Here is a 16,749-nt window from a genome sequence, read left to right as displayed (position 1 = left end):
GAGCTCCCAGTGGGAATTTGGGGCATCTCCTGATGATCCCTGATCCCAAATCCTTCCAAGGCTTCTCCAGAGCTGCTTTGGGTGTGGGATTTGTGCTCCTGCCCCTGCTCCAGAGCTTCCCAGAACACAAAATCCCGAGGATTTGGGGCTTTTTCCCCTCCCCTCTGTGCACCCTGTGGTTTGTTATTGTAGGGGATGGGGATCCCATGATCCCATGGATTTAGGGGATGGGGATCCCATGATCCCATGGATTTAGGGGATGGGGATCCCATGATCCCATGGATTTAGGGGATGGGGATGCCATGATCCCATGGATTTAGGGGATGGGGATCCCATGATCCCATGGATTCAGGGGATGGGGATCCCATCCCTCCATGGTTTTAGAGATGATTCCAGGCTCATCCCAGAGCTTGGAGCTGCTTTGGGTGTGGGATTTGTGCTCCTGCTCTGGTGCCCCTAAAGACACAAAATTTTTGGATTTTGGGATTTTTTTTTTCCTCCTGGGTTGTCCCAGGGCTCCATCCATCCCTGCTGCTGTCCCCATCCCAGTGCAGGTCCTGCAACAACCCGAAATGATTCAAATCTCTTTTTTTTTTTTTTTTATTTTTATTTTTTTTTGCCCCTTTTGAGGTCACAGAACTGTTTAATTTTATGCATCTGGGCCGTTGTCTCTCTGCTCCTGTGCTCGAGGCTGGGCTGAAATGGAGCCTTGATTTGGTTGTAGCCCTGGAAATGATTAAACTCTGTCACTAAATTTAACTGAGCTCAAGTGCTGAACCATTAAATCAGGAACAAAGGCACGGAGCTGATGGACATAATCCAATTAAAGCCACTCCACCAGCAGACACTCCCTGCCAGCCTCCCTCCCAAATTTGGGATCTCCCCTTGTGTCCCCATAAATGTGTGGCACCTCTGGGGCTGGGTTTGGAAGGATTGTTCTCACCAAACTCCTGTTTTCTGGGATTTTTTGGGATTTTTTGGGATTTTGGGACCATCCCTCCCTGCTGGGAGCCACCCCAGGTTGGGTTTTCAGGATTGTTCTCCCCAGACTCCAAACTCCTGTTTTCTGGGATTTTTTTGGGATTTCTGCTGGGAGCCACCCCAGGCTGGGTTTGCAGGATTCTTCTCCCCAAATTCCTTTTTCCTGGGATTTTTTGGGATTTTGGGGATGTCCCTCCCTGCTGGGAGCAGATGAGGAGCCCGAGTGATGCTGGAATTTGGGTTCCCAGTGCAGCATCCTGAGGGGTGAGAGGTGTTTGGATGGGCTCAGGCACTCCATGATCCTGGAATGCTGCTCCAAATCCTTGTGCTGTCATTCACCCCCTGGGAATGATGGAAATTCACCTCCAGGAATTCCCAACCTGCCTTGGGAATTCACCTTCCAGGAATTATCTCCAGGAATTCACCCCATGGGAATGATGGAAATTCATATCCAGGAATTCCCACCTTGCTTTGGGAATTCACATTCAGGAATTCAGCTGTTGGGAATGATGGAAATTCATCTCCAGGAGTTCCAAACCTGCATTGGGAATTCACCTCCAGGAATTCACCCCATGGGAATAATGGAAATTCACCTTCAGGAGTTCATCTGATGGGAATGATGGGAATTCACATCCAGGAATTCACCTCCAGGAATTATCTCCAGGAATTCACCCAATGGAAATGATGGAAATTCACCTCCAGGAATTCCAAACCTGCCTTGGGAATTCACCTCCAGGAATTCATCCAGTGGGAATGATGGGAATTCACATTCAGGAATTCTTCTGATGGGAATGATGGAAATTCACATCCAGGAATTCCCAACCTGCCTTGGGAATTCACCTTCAGGAATTCATCCAGTGGGAATGATGGAAATTCATCTCCAGGAATTCATTTCCAGGAATTCACCTGGTGGGAATGATGGAAATTCACCTCCAAGAATTCCCAACCTGCCTTGGGAATTCACCTCCAGGAATTGACCTGCTGGGAATGCTGGAGATTTATCTGCAGGAATTATCTCCTGGAATTCACCCCATGGGAATGATGGGAATTTTCCTCGGGAATGCCCAGCCTGGGACGTGGCTGGATCTCTGCAGCCCTGCTTTGGGATCCTGGCTTCCCCAGGGCCATCCCACATGGATTCTGCTTCCCACTGCCCTTGGGGACAGAGCCAGAACCAGCTGGAGATTGGGATTTGTGTCCTGACCCCTCGTTCCTGCAGCTCCCTGATTTATCTGCATGGATTTATCTGTAAAAACCAGGAAGAAATCCCAGTTTTTCCTTCTCTGCTGATTCCCCTCCCCTGCCTGGCTCCTGTGCTTATTCCAGGGTTGGAATTCCCATGGACACCCTGGGACCTGGAGTGTTGCTGTCCCTTTTTTATTTTTTATTTTTTTATATTTTTTTTGGGGTGGAAAGCTGCTGGGATGAGTTACAGCCTGCAGATGTTTCTGGAAGCTGGAGGATAAAACTTTGGATCTTGGTGCATCCCAGGGATGGGCAGCACTGGAAGAAGTCCCAGGAGAGGGATGTGGGAATGGCTGGAGGTGCTGGAAAACCACACAGGGCTGTTCCCTGGTGCCTTCAGAGGGGTGGAAATGCTCTGGGATTGGGATTGGGATTGGGAAGAGCCCAGAGGATCTGTTCCCTTTGCTTTTGGTGCCAGAGGATCGATCCCAGCCCCTGACCCCCAGCTCTGCTCCCTGTCCTGCTTGCTGGGGACACTCTGGAATGTCCATCCTGCTTTTTTTGGAGGGATTTATGGATTTCCTGCAGCAGAAGAAATCTCTGTGTGGGACGTGGGAGCCGATTCCATGGATCTGCTGTGCCTGTTCCTCTGCCTTCAGCTCCCACCTGGAATCTTCCTCTGGATGGGGATTTTATTTTTTTTTTTTTCCTCCATCCCGCAGCTCTGGAAGGGTTGGGTGGCCCAGGCAGGGCCTGTCCCATCCTGCTGTGTCCCTGGGGTGACACAGGATGTCACCTCCTGCTGCCCAAAACCTGCCCTTCCATCGGGAACGGGCCACGGCTGCTCCCCCCAAAAAAAAACCCTGGATGTGGGGAAAATCCTCACGGGATCACGGAATGGTTTGGGCTGGAAGGACCCCAAATCCCACCCAGTGCCACCCCTGCCGTGGCAGGGACACCTCCCAGTGTCCCAGGCAGCTCCAAGCCCTGGCCAGGGACATTTCCAGGGATCCAGGGACACCCTCTGGCTGCTGGAAATTTCCTTCATGGGACTGTTGGGAACACGGATGGAGCCCCCAATCCCAGGGGGTGTTTTTGGGGTGTCCCCTCCATCCCTGAGGGTGGTTTTGGGGACACCTCATTTTGCAGTGTCCCCTCATTTTGGGTTGTCCCCTCATTTATTTGACGTGTCCTCCTCATTCCCAGGTATCCCCTCATTTATTTGGGGTATCCCCTCATTTATTTGGGGTGTCCCCTCATTTTGGGGTGCAGGCAGGAGGGTCCCAGGCAGCAGCAGCAGCTCCAGGACCCTCCTGGCTGCCCGTGGGGACTCTGGGAATTGGCTCCTTGGATTTTTCAGCTGCTTTTCCTCCGAGTTCTGTAATGTTTGGAGTAGGGAATGTTTGGATTTTCCCCTTTTTTTTTCCTCCCCAGAGCTGCAGTTGAGCTTTGCAGTTCAGCAGTGACTCTCCATGGCTGGAGGAGTGCTGGGATTAAATCCCAAAAAAAATAAAAAAAAAAAAACCCTGGGAGCAGCTGGGGGCCCTCTGCCATCCTGGCTGGGATGTGGGGTTTCTGTGGGGTTTCTGTCCAAGCCCATGGTGGGAATGGAGGATCCAGGAATTATCCAGGGCCAGGAGCCCCTGGTGGTGTCAGGGGGGTGTGGGAGCAGCAGGATCCTGGGCTGGATGGAATTTTGGGGTGGAATTTTCTTCTCCCCATGGAGCCACCTGGAAGCTGCTCTGGAGCAAATGAGCAGAACTTCCCTGTCCTGAGCTGGGCTTTCCCAGAAAATTCCTGGTGTTGGAATTCCTGGGTGCTGGAATTTTCCCTCTCTGACTGGTTTATCCCTCCAGCCATGGAGTCTCTCTGCTTCCTGCGTGTGATTCCTGGGTTTTTTTGGTTTTTTTTTTTTCCCCTTTTTACTGCTGGAAAAGCCAAACTAACCATAGCCACAGGGATGAGCATTCCAGGAGTGCAGGATTATCCCAGGAAATCGATGCTGTGACCTGGGGATCGTCCCTGGCACCCCCCCCTTGGTGGGATTATTGTCCCCCTTTTTGGGATTGTCACTTGGTGGGATGATTGTTCCCTTTGTGGGATTGTTCCTTTGTGGGATTGTTCCTTTTTTATGGGATTATTGTCCCTTGGTGGGATGATTGTCCCTCTCTGGGATTGTGGGGTTGTCCCCATTGTGGGGTTGTCCCTCAGTGGATTATTGTCCCCACCTTGGCGGAGTGATTGTCCCCTTGGTGGGATGATTGTCCCTTTGTGGGATGATTGTCCCCCCCTTGGTGGAGTTATTGTCCCTTCTTGGGATTGTCCCCTTTGTGGGATGGTTGTCCCCTTGTGGGATTGTCTTGTCCCCATTGTGGGATTGTCCCTCAGTGGATTATTGTCCCCCCCTTTGTGGGATGATTGTCCTTTTGTGGGATTGTCCCTTGGTGGGATGATTGTCCCTCTCTGGGATTGTCTTGTCCCCTTTGTGGGATGATTGTCCCCTTTGTGGGATTGTCCCCTCCCTGCTCCCCTGCCCTGCTCACCGGTGCTTCCCTTGCAGCAGCAGCAGCTCCAGGCCCAGCACCTGTCCCACGCTGCCCACGGGCCCCCGGTGCAGCTGCCCCCCCACCCCTCGGGGCTGCAGCCCCCCGGGCTCCCCCCGGTGACCGGCACCAGCTCGGGGCTGCTGGCCCTGGGAGCCCTGGGCAGCCAGGCCCACCTGGCAGTCAAGGACGAGAAGAACCACCACGACCTGGACCACAGAGGTGAGGGGGGGGCTGGGGGAGCTGGGGTCTTGTCCCCGTGGCCACTGGTGCCACCCCCGTGGCCACTGGTGCCACTGGTCCCAATCCCAGGCTGGTTTGGTTGGATGGGAGAGAAATGTTAGAAGTGGCACCGTGTGCTGTGCCAGGATGCTCCAGGCTGGGTTTGGACACTTCCCAAAATCCAGGGGCAGCCACAGCTGTGCCAGGCCCTGCCCACCCTCACAGGGGGCATTTCCATCCCAAGGTGCCACCCAAATCTTCACTTGTCCACTCTGCAGCCATTCCCTGTGTGCTGTCCCTTGTCCCCAGTCCCTCTCCAGCTCTCCTGGAGCTCCTGGAGGGGCTCTGAGCTCTCTCTGGACCCTTCCCTTCTCCAGGAGAACATTCCCAGCTCTCCCTGGACCCTTCCCCTCTCCAGGAGAACATTCCCAGCTCTCCCTGGACCCTTCCCCTCTCCAGGAGAACATTCCCAGCTCTCCCTGGACCCTTCCCCTCTCCAGGAGAACATTCCCAGCTCTCCCTGGACCCTTCCCCTCTCCAGGAGAACATTCCCAGCTCTCCCTGGACCCTTCCCCTCTCCAGGGGAACATTCCCAGCTCTCCCAGCCTCGCTCCAGCCCTGGAGCAGCTCTGTGGTCTCCTCTGGAATTGTCCCAGCAGCTCCAGGTCCCCCTGAAGTTTGGGGGATCCCCCTGCTCCTGCCAGGACTCATTTCCCATCACCCCATCCCTTGGCTCAGATCATGGGATTGCCCTTTTAGGGATGCAGAATTCCCTCAGTGAATTCCCTGAGTGATGCTCGGCCTTTGGTGGAGCAATTCCTGTGCTGTGCCTTTGTGGGAAAGCAGCCTTCAGCCTCCTCCTCCTCCTCCTCTCCATCACCACCACAGAGCCCTCCCAGGCAGGGATCCAGCTCTGTCCAGCAGGAACTCGGTGGATTTCCCCCATTTTTTGGGATCTGAGATTCCAGGTGCAAACCAGGATTGTCCTGGCACATCCCCCTGTCCACCAGCACTGGGAATTTGGGATATTTCCCTTCCATTTCCCCCTTGGGCAGGTTCCCACTGTTCTCTGAGCTGTTTGGGCTCTGCTGGGGGAAAAAAAAAAAACAAAAACCAAAAAACAAAAGCAGACAAAACTATTGGCAGCAATGATCCAGTTCCATTCCTTTTCCTGCATGGATTCAGATTTCCAAGGTCCCAGGGGAAATGTTCACATTTGGGTACAAATGGACACATTTGGGTACAAATTGGCTGAACCACACCCAGGACGTGGAGCTGGGCACCCAGGGCTGTGGGACAGACGCCTGGGGCTGCTGCCATTCCCTTTGGATTCAGGGCTTTCCCAGCCGTGTTTGGCCAAATAAATCAAAAAAGGGGCAGGAATTGGATGGGGGGAGATTTTAAAGGTGGAGAGAGCCCAGACAGGGCTTGAATTTAAGGGTTTGGGTTTTAAGTTTATCCTAACTTGCTTTATTTTCCTGTCTCTGTTTTGGCTGTGCCCTGGCATCTCCTGAAGAGCGAGACTCAAGTGCAGTAAGTCCCATTCCTTCCTTTTGCTCCCACTTTTTGGTGGCTGCAGGGCTGAGTTTTTATTTTATCCCTTAAAAACCCAGCCAGGGGCTGCTCCTTGGCACAGATCTTATTAAATAATAAAACCAGGCAATAAAATCCCTCGTCAGGAGCCTGTGCTGGGATGAGCAGAGTCACCTTCTCCTTGGTGGTGGTTGGGAAATTTGATTTAAATCCCTTTGCTTGTGGCAAATCAGGAAATTTTGGCTGAATGAGCGTGGTCAGACCCAGAACCTTTGGGGGAAGCTGGATCATTCCTGATCTCCCCCAGTCACCTGGGATCATCTGATCTGGGATGGGTTTGGTTATTGCTCCTTGTTAAGGATTTGGGAGCTCAAGCAGTTCCTAACCAGGGAAATCCCTGCATTTTGGAGGGCTCCAATCCCTGGGAAATCCTTGGATTTTGGAGAGTTCCAATCCCAGTGCCTGGGAAATCCCTGACTTTTGGAGGGTTCCAATCCCTGGGAAATCCCTGACTTTTGGAGGGTTCCAATCCCTGGGAAATCCCTGAATTTTGGAGAGCTCCAGTCCCTGGGAAATCGCTGAATTTTGGAGAGCTCCAGTCCCTGGGAAATCGCTGCATTTTACAGGGCTCCAATCCCTGGGAAATCCCTGCATTTTGGAGGATTCCAATCGCTGGGAAATCCTTGGATTTTGGAGGAGCCTGCCCTCGGGATAGATTCCCTGGATTTTGAGGGTGGCAGGAGCCAGGTGGGGACTGCCCTGCTGGTGGAATGGGGCTGAGCCATTCCCCATTCAGGGAAAATGTCACCTCCGGGGGAATTTCATGGAAAGGGCTGTTCAGCATCAGAAGGAGCAGCACAGGGAGGTGTCCCAGGAAAGCCTGGAGGTGTCCCTGAGCTCTCTGTGCTGGTGACAAGCTGGGGCCGTGTCCCAGCTCTTGGTGATCCCGGAGGTTTTTCCCTAGCCCGCAGAATTCCGTGTGAAAATCTGCCAGGCCAAAAAAAAAAAAAAAAAAAAAAACCCGGCCGAGCTGCGGCTTGGCAGCGATTTCCTGCCAGCCCTGAGCCCACAAACAACCCTTTGGAGAGCAGGGGAAGGGAAGTGCTGAGCGAGGGGGGAGAGCCAGAGGGGAATTGGGCATCATTAACCCGCTCCTGCGGCGGGCAGGGGGCCGGGCAGCTTCCCAATCCATCAACTGCGAGCTGGGGTATTCCCCGTGGAGGTTTAATGTGTGTGATAATCAGCCTTAGTCATTCATTTTTTTTTTTTTTTTTTTTTTTTCCCCCCCCCCTCCCTCCTCCTCCTCCTCCTCCCCAAGCCTTTGCCTGTGCAATAAAAAATATTTAGTTCCTTGGCAGCAGGCCAGGAGCGGGGCTGAATGGATCGATGCCTCTAAATGCCTGACATGATTCTCTGGGAGCTGTGAGGGTTTTCAGCATGACTGCCTGGGAAGAAAGAGCTCCGTGTTATCCAAAGCTGCTTAGTGGGGACCCAGCAGAAACATGAACCTGCTTTGGTTCTGCCTTTCAGCGGGGGAAGAAAGGCAGGGACGGCTCAGGGGCTTGGCAGGCTCAGGGAGTGTGGGGGTAGATCCTGCTGCTGGCACAGGGATTGAGGGCAGGGAAGGTGTGGGGTGGTGATGGGGATGTGGGATCGGGGCCAGGCATCCTCCTCGTGCTGCTGCTGGGTTTGATTCCAGCGTTTCCTGGGAGTGCTGGAATCTCCTGGGCTCTGCCTTCCCTGCCCCACGTGGCTTTTCCAGGACGTTTTCTGGATGTCCTTTGGCTCCAGGGTGGTTCCTTTGCTCCTCTTGGATGAGGCTCCCAGCTCTGCCAGAGGGAGAACTGAGCTCTGGAGCTTTCCTGGGAATGCCAACTTGAAGGGAGCAAAGCCCAGGACGTGCTGCCATTCCCAAGAAATTCCCAGTGAGCCGAGCTGTGCTGTGAGCACTGGGCTCTGCCATTCCTGCCCACGTGGCTTTTCCAGGACATTTTCTGGATGTCCTTTGGCTCCAGGGCAGGGATGCAGCCATTTTTTTGCTGCTCCTCCTGGATGAGGTTCTCAGCTCTGCCAGAGGGAGACCCCCTGGGCTCTGGAACTTTCCTGGGAATGCTGGCATCTCCTGGGCTTGGAGAATCCCCCCTGTGCCACAGGCACTGGGCTCTGCCATTCCTGCCCACGTGGCTTTTCCAGGACATTTTCTGGATGTCCTTTGGCTCCAGGGTGGGGATGCAGCCGTTCCTTTGCTCTTCCCCCAGCTCTGCCAGAGGGAGAACCCCTGGGCTCTGGAGCTTTCCTGGGAATGCCAACTTGAAGGGAGCAAAGCCCAGGACATGCTGGCATTCCCAAGAAATTCCCAATGAGCAGAGCTGTGCTCTGGGCACTGGACTTTCCCAGCCATGTGGGTTTTCCCAGATCTTTTTATAAACAACAACCCCCTTCATTTTCCTGGTAAAAAGGAGCTCAGGTGTCCATGGGTGTCCTCCCAGCATTCCCAGGATCCAGAGTTGGATCCTGTGACATTGAGGGGGACCCTGGGGTGTCACTGGGACAGGGCTGGGCATGTCCCCTCGGGTCCTGCTGCTCCTGGAGCCCTGTTCCCTCGTGTTCCCACTCCAAAGCTTCTCCCATCTCCACAGAATAATTCCGTGTCCCCCTCGGAGAGCCTGCGGGCCAGCGAGAAGCACCGGAGCTCCACGGATTACAGCATGGACTCCAAGAAGAGGAAAGCAGAGGAGAAGGACAGCATGAGCCGATATGTGAGTGACAGGGACGGGGACAGGCCATGGGGACACCTCCAGGCGGTGTTTTGGGGGCAGAAAGAGGGGTTTGGGTGATGTTTTCCAGGTGTGATGTGGGTGAGAACCGTGGAATTGTTCAGGCTGGAAAAGGCCTTGGAGACCGTGGGGTCCAACCGTCCCCCAGCAGTGCCAAGGCCACCAAAATCCATGTCCCCAAAGTGCCACATCCATGTCCCCAAAGTGCCACATCCATGTCCCCAAAGTGCCACATCCACTCCCCTGACTGACCCCACCCCAGCCCCTTCCATGAAAAAATTTAATCAAACAGATTTTCTGTGAAAAAATTTCCTTTTCCATGGAAGGATTTCTCCGGTCTCCAGCCTGAGTGTTCTGCTGCTGCTGGGGGTGGTTTGGCTCCTTGGGGGGCTGATCACCCCCGGGTTTGGGAGCTCTGTGTGGGGTGTGACACGCTCTGCCTTGCAGGACAGCGATGGTGACAAGAGCGATGACCTGGTGGTCGATGTCTCCAACGAGGTGAGCTCTGGCTGGCTTTGGGATGTGGGAATTGATTCCTGTGGGACTTCCCTCACCAGCCTGGAGGAGAAGCTGGGGGGGGGGGGGACCCTTCCCTCTGTGGGAATTCCAACACTTTTCCCATCCCACAGGACCCTGCCACCCCTCGGGTGAGCCCGGCCCATTCCCCCCCCGAGAACGGCCTGGACAAAGCCCGGGGGATGAAGAAGGGGGACGCTCCCAACAGCCCGGCCTCGGTGGCCTCCTCCAGCAGCACTCCCTCCTCCTCCAAGACCAAGGACCTGGGCCACGTATGTCCCTTCAGCAGGGTCACTGCTCTGGGGTGTCTCTGCTGCTGCCCTGGGTTCAGAGACAGGTCTGCCAAGAAAGGCAGGAGCCTCTTTATAAAATGGAGAATGTAAAATCCCCTCCCTCCAGATTATTGTAATTTTGAAATTAAGGAGCTCTCAGGCACAGATATGGGAATAGGAATAACAGTTCTTTACCAGGAAAATGAAAATAGGAATCCAGTATTGCAGAGAACAAACCCAGAGCAGGGGCAGAGGGAGAATCCAAGGTGCCCCCGTCAGTCAGGCAGGGTTGGTGCAGTCCCATTCCATGGTGGCTGCATCCTCCTGCAGTGACAGATGTGGTTCTGCTGGAGCAGGGCTCCTGCACAAGGTGCAGTTTTCCTCCAAAGCTGCAGGGATGATGTGCAAGGCTCTGGTTTTCCTCTGGGATCCAGTGGGAAAAGGCTGCTCTGCTGTTCCAAATCTCCCCTTTGATCTGGGTAGGAAATGCTCGGCTCCTGCCCTGGCTGGAGCATCTCCCCATGGGATGATGGAATTTGATCAGCCCTGCCCTGGGACTGCATGGCCATGGACAGGAGAGATCTCCTGGAGGGAGGATGGGCTGTGGGCAAGATAAAGAACACTGCAACAGCTGGGTGAACAGCTGGAACATGAACAGAGAATATCTGCACAGAGATCAGGATCACTGCCCCAGCTGGTTTATCAGCTGGTGACAGAATCCACACTTTTGGCCACATCCTGCATTGCAGCCCAAGACAGCATCCCAGCTGGATCTGGGTCTGCAGCTCATCCCTCCTTTTCCATCCCTTCTCCTCCCAGAATGACAAATCCTCCACGCCCGGCCTCAAGTCCAACACTCCGACGCCCAGGAACGACGCTCCCACCCCGGGCACCTCCAGCACCCCGGGGCTGCGGCCCATGCCCGGCAAACCCAGCGGCATGGACCCCCTGGGTGGGTACTGGGGTCACCACGGGGTCACCACTGTCCCCAGCGTGGCTGCAGCCCGTCCCTGTCACGGGGAATGGCAGATTTGGGGATTGCATTTATGGGGGATGAGGTTTATGGGGAACTGATCCAGGTCTGGGCAGCTGATGGGGTGAGGAGGGAGGTCCAGTCATGGGATGAGGGGACACAGCTTCAAGGTGTGCCAGGGGAGGCTCAGGTTGGACATGTGCAGGAATTTCCCCATGGAAAGGGTGGGAATGCCCAGGGAGAGCTGGTGGGGTCCCCATCCCTGGAGGTGTCCAAGGAACACCTGGATGTGGCACTGGGTGGTCTGGGATGGGGACAAGGTGGGGTTGGACTCCAGGGTTGGGGTTTTCTGTGGTTGTGCTCTGCCCCTCCCCACCCCTGTCCTGTGTTTTGATTCCTGCCCGTGTCCTATCCCTGCCCCTGTCCCCCCCCGACGGTGTCCCTGCTCCCTGTCCTGTGTTCCACCTCTGACAGTGTCCCCATCCCTGTCCTGTGTCCCTAGTTCCTGACCATGTTCCCATTCCTAACAGTTTCCCATCCCTTCCCCTGTCCCACCCATGCCCTACCCCTGACAGTGTCCCTGCTCCCTGTCCCATGTCCCCATGCCTGCCCTAACCCCCTCCTTGTGTCCCCATCCCTGTCCCGTGTCCCCATGCCTGCCCTTGCCCCCTCCTTGACCGTGTCCCCATCCCTGTCCTGTGTCCCCCCTCCCTGTCCCGTGTCCCCATGCCTGCCCTTGCCCCCTCCTTGACAGTGTCCCCATCCCTGTCCCATGTTCCTGCTCCCTGTCCCATGTCCCTATCCATGTTTGTGTCCCCATCCCTGTCCCATGTCCCTGCTCCCTGTCCCATGTCCCTATCCATGTCTGTGTCCCTGCTCCCTGTCCCATGTCCCTATCCATGTCTGTGTCCCTGCTCCCTGTCCCATGTCCCTATCCATGTCTGTGTCCCTGCTCCCTGTCCCATGTCCCTATCCATGTCTGTGTCCCCCCTCCCTGTCCCATGTCCCCATGCCTGCTCTTGCCCCCTCCTTGACCGTGTCCCCATCCCTGTCCCGTGTCCCTGCTCCCTGTCCCATGTCCCTATCCATGTTTGTGTCCCCATCCCTGTCCCATGTCCCTGCTCCCTGTCCCATGTCCCTATCCATGTTTGTGTCCCCATCCCTGTCCCATGTCCCTGCTCCCTGTCCCATGTCCCTATCCATGTCTGTGTCCCTATCCCTGCCCCCTCCCTGACCTGTCCCCCGTGTCCCCGCAGCCTCCGCCCTGCGCACGCCCATCTCCATCGCGGGTTCCTACGCGGCCCCGTTTGCCATGATGGGGCACCACGAGATGAACGGGTCCCTGACGAGCCCCGGCGCCTACGCGGGGCTGCACAACCTCCCCCCCCAGATGAGCGCGGCCGCCGCCGCCGCCGCCGCCTACGGCCGGGCACCCATGGTGAGCTTTGGAGCTGTACGTAGCACTTTTAGCTCCTTTCTCCCTGGGGGGAGGGCCTGGGGGAGGCTGATGGGGGGGTTTGGGGATGGGGGGGGGGGGGGGTCCCTAAAGGCAGCTGTGGTTTGGGGTGAAGGGATGGGGATGGAGGTGGTTGTTGGTGGGGTGATGTGTGTGTGTCATGGGGTTGGGGTTTCTCCTTCATGTTCTTCATCCCCCTTATCCCATTCTTCAACCCCTTTATCCCGTTCCTCTCGTCCCCCTTTATCCCATTCCTGAGCTCCTTCTCCCATTCCTCAACCCCCATCCCATTCCTTTACCCCCTTCCTGTTCCCCTCACTAAACTCCTGTTTTAAGGCAGAACAAGCAGTCAGACTCTGCCATCAAAGCAGAGATTGGGGTTTCTGTCCTTGGGCACAATGTGGCTGATCCCATCCCTGAGGATTTGGGAATGACACAGGGAGGGGGAGGGAGCGTGTCCCACCTGCTTCTTGCAAACCCCAAACCTTTGGCTGGCTCCCCTTCCTGCCAGAGAGAATTCCCAATTATTAATTAGAGAATTAATTGGAGAACTCCCAGTTATTAATTAGCTCTGAGCAGCAGGGGAAGAGGAGGAGCTGCCCAGTGTCCCCAGGGGTCATGGATGGGAAGCTGGGTGACATTCCTGACCTCACTGCAGTGTCCCCAAGGGATCTGGATGGGAAGCTGAGTGACATTCCTGACCTCACTGCAGTGTCCCCAAGGGTCATGGATGGGAAGCTGGGTGACATTCCTGACCTCACTGCAGTGTCCCCAAGGGATCTGGATGGGAATCTGGGTGACATTCCTGGCCTCACTGCAGTGTCCCCAGGGGTCATGGATGGGAAGCTGGGTGACATTCCTGGCCTCACCGTGTCCCTGCATCTCTTGGCAGGTCGGGTTTGACCCACACCCCCCCATGCGAGCCCCAGGGCTGCCCTCCAGCCTGGCCTCCATCCCCGGAGGGAAACCGTAAGCACTGCTTGGATTTCTGTGGGATTTGGGGGGGAGGGACACGAGGGAGACCCAGCCAGGGCTGGCATTGTGACCAGGTGACAGCTGGGCTGTGTCCCCAGCATCTTGAAAAGCCTCTGTAACTCAGCCTTCACTGGAACTCGCTCTTTTACTCTGGCATCCGAGACCTTTGAGTTTTCCTTAAAACTCATTGCTCTTGATTTACTGTACTGGTTTGAAAGCAGAACCAGGGGGAGACTCCAAGTCAGAAATGCAATTTAATATGAAAAAAGAGGAAAAAAAATAAAATACATGTAATAGTACAAAGGAAAACCACAGTCAGAGTGAGAATCCAAGGTGCCCCCGTCAGTCAGTCAGGGTTGGTGCAGTCCCATTCCATGGTGGCTGCATCCTCCTGTGGTTCTGCTGGAGCAGGGCTCCTGCACAAGGTGCAGTTTTCCTCCAAAGCTGCAGGGATGATGTGCAAGGCTCTGGTTTTCCTCTGGGATCCAGTGGGAAAAGGCTGCTCTGCTGTTCCAAATCTCCCATTTGATCTGGGTAGGAAATGCTCGGCTCCTGCCCTGGCTGGAGCATCTCCCCATGGGATGATGGAATTTTATCAGTCATGCAGTGACACTCAATGGCCCATTAACAAGAAATATCTCCTGGAAGAAGGAAAACATAAAGAACACAGCCCCAGCTGGTTTAACACCTGCCCCATTAGAGGAGATGTCTCCCACAAAGATAAGGATCACTGCTCCAGCTGGTTTAACACACGATCCATTAACAGAGAATATCTCCACAGACATACAGAACACTGCCCTACCTGGTTTTTAACACCTGCCCCATTAACAGAGAATATCTCCACAGACATACAGAACACTGCCCCATTGACAGAGAATATCTCCACAGACATACAGAACACTGCCCCACCTGGTTTTTAACACCTGCCCCATTGACAGAGAATATCTCCACAGACATACAGAACACTGCCCTACCTGGTTTTTAACACCTGCCCCATTGACAGAGAATATCTCCACAGACATACAGAACACTGCCCTACCTGGTTTTTAACACCTGCCCCATTGACAGAGAACATCTCCACAGACATACAGAACACTGCCCCACCTGGTTTTTAACACCTGCCCCATTGACAGAGAACATCTCCACAGACATACAGAACACTGCCCCACCTGGTTTTTAACACCTGCCCCATTGACAGAGAATATCTCCACAGAGATACAGAACACTGCCCTACCTGGTTTTTAACACCTGCCCCATTAACAGAGAATATCTCCACAGACATACAGAACACTGCCCTACCTGTTTTAACAGCTGGTGACAGAATCCACGCTTTCAGGCGCACCTTTACATTGTAACCTAGGACACTTATTAACCTCAACAACCCTCTGGGGTGGATCTGAGCCCTTTTTTTTAATTTTTTTTCCCCTCCCCATGTTCCTGGCAGGGCGTACTCATTCCACGTGAGCGCGGACGGGCAGATGCAGCCGGTGCCGTTCCCGCACGACGCGCTGGCGGGGCCGGGCATCCCGCGGCACGCGCGGCAGATCAACACGCTGAGCCACGGCGAGGTGGTGTGCGCTGTCACCATCAGCAACCCCACCCGCCACGTCTACACCGGCGGCAAGGGCTGCGTCAAGATCTGGGACATCAGCCAGCCCGGCAGCAAGAGCCCCATCTCGCAGCTGGACTGCCTGGTGAGGCGGGGCTGCGGCTGCTGCTGGGCCCTGCGCTGTGTCCCTGCTGTCCCTGGGCCATGTCCTTGCTGTCCCCAGGATCGTGTCCCCCTGTGCTGTGTCCCCTGCTGTCCCCAGCCCTTGCTGTCCCCAGGGCCATGTCCCCTCCCTCACCCACCTCTGATGTTGTTAATCATCATCTCCTCATTAACTTATCCACATTGCTGTCTGTGTTTCCTCTTTCCCCCGTTAACGTTCTTCTCCATTACCAACTCTTTGTTCTCCATTATTGTCTTTTTCTTCTTCCTGTTACGTCTCTTCCCCCCCTTAAATTTCCCTTTTGCTCTTCCCCCATCATGATCCCTTTTTCTCTCTCCCCACCAACATCCCTTTTCCTCATTTCTCACCTTGTTGCCCTCTTCTCCCCATCAACATCCATTTTCTTCTCTCCCCATCACGGTCCCTTTTCCTCTTCTCCCCATCAACGTCCCTTTTCTTCTTTCCCCATAAATATCTCTTTTCCTCTTTTCTCACCCTGTTACCCTCTTCCCCCATCATGGTCCCTTTTCCTCTTTTACCCACCAACATCCCTTTTCCTCGTTTCTCACTTCGTTGCCCTCTTCTCCCCATTTTCCTCTCTCCCCATCACGATCCCTGTTTCTTTTTCCCCATCACCATCCATTTTCTTCTCTCCCCATCACAATCCCTCTTTCTCACCTCCCCATCGCTATCCCCTTTTCCTTTTCTCCCACCCCCTTGCCCTCCCTTTCCCTCTCCCCCATCCCCCCACCCTCTCCACCCCCTGACCATCCCTTCTTTTTCCTCCCCCCCTTTCCCAGAACAGGGATAACTACATCCGTTCCTGCAAGCTGCTGCCGGACGGCCGCACCCTGATCGTGGGGGGCGAGGCCAGCACTTTGACCATCTGGGACCTGGCGTCGCCCACGCCTCGCATCAAGGCCGAGCTGACGTCGTCGGCGCCCGCCTGCTACGCTCTGGCCATCAGCCCCGACGCCAAGGTGTGCTTCTCGTGCTGCAGCGACGGCAACATCGCCGTCTGGGACCTGCACAACCAGACCCTGGTCAGGTGAGCGGCCCCTCCCCGCCCTGGGCTGATGGGCTGTGGGGCTGGGAAGGGTTTTTTTTAGCCCGGTGCGTTTGGGTTTTTTTGTTTGCTCCTGGTAGGGTTGGTTTTCTCTGGCTCCCACAATGTGCCTTCTCCTCTTTCTTCATTCTTTTTCTTCGTTCTCTTCCTCTCTCTTCCTCTCTCGTCCTCTCTCGTCCTCTCTCGTCCTCTCTCGTCCTCTCTCGTCCTCTCTCGTCCTCTCTCTTCCTCTCTCTTCCTCTCTCTTCCTCTCTCTTCCTCTCTCTTCCTCTCTCTTCCTCTCTCTTCCTCTCTCTTCCTCTCTCTTCCTCTCTCTTCCTCTCTCTTCCTCTCTCTTCCTCTCTCTTCCTCTCTCTTCCTCTCTCTTCCTCTCTCTTCCTCTCTCTTCCTCTCTCTTCCTCTCTCTTCCTCCCTCTTCCTCTGTTTCGTCAAAGTTCCTTTTCCTCTTCCTTCCATCATTGTCTCTTTTCCCGTTTCCTCGCCCCATTGCCATCTCTGTCCTCTTCCCCCTCATTCATCGTGGTCCCTTTTCCTCTTC

At 54.9% G+C, this 16,749-nt stretch overlaps 1 protein-coding gene across 8 annotated transcripts in view; it reads left to right on the top strand.

Annotated features, from left to right (window-relative positions):
* TLE3 (TLE family member 3, transcriptional corepressor) overlaps positions 1–16,749 on the top strand; it is a 35,662-nt gene that overhangs the window by 14,991 nt on the left and 3,922 nt on the right. For 3 of the 8 annotated variants that reach the window (XM_088172745.1, XM_088172744.1, XM_088172748.1), the window contains exons 8-17: positions 4,727–4,931; positions 6,448–6,464; positions 9,104–9,223; positions 9,689–9,739; positions 9,871–10,029; positions 10,849–10,981; positions 12,259–12,455; positions 13,351–13,427; positions 14,878–15,127; positions 15,946–16,193. In XM_088172745.1, coding sequence (XP_088028871.1) covers positions 4,727–4,931; positions 6,448–6,464; positions 9,104–9,223; positions 9,689–9,739; positions 9,871–10,029; positions 10,849–10,981; positions 12,259–12,455; positions 13,351–13,427; positions 14,878–15,127; positions 15,946–16,193 — 1,457 coding nt within the window. The remainder of the gene's footprint in view (positions 1–4,726; positions 4,932–6,447; positions 6,465–9,103; positions 9,224–9,688; positions 9,740–9,870; positions 10,030–10,848; positions 10,982–12,258; positions 12,456–13,350; positions 13,428–14,877; positions 15,128–15,945; positions 16,194–16,749) is intronic. The other 5 variants (XM_088172746.1, XM_088172749.1, XM_088172747.1 and 2 more) reach the window with 3 other exon arrangements.

The sequence above is a fragment of the Sturnus vulgaris genome, chromosome 13 (assembly GCF_052056855.1).
Source record: "Sturnus vulgaris isolate bStuVul1 chromosome 13, bStuVul1.hap1, whole genome shotgun sequence".
NCBI classification, from domain to species: domain Eukaryota; kingdom Metazoa; phylum Chordata; class Aves; order Passeriformes; family Sturnidae; genus Sturnus; species Sturnus vulgaris.
The sequence above is the reverse complement of the archived record's forward strand: the minus strand, read 5'-3'. Positions and strand labels throughout refer to the sequence as shown.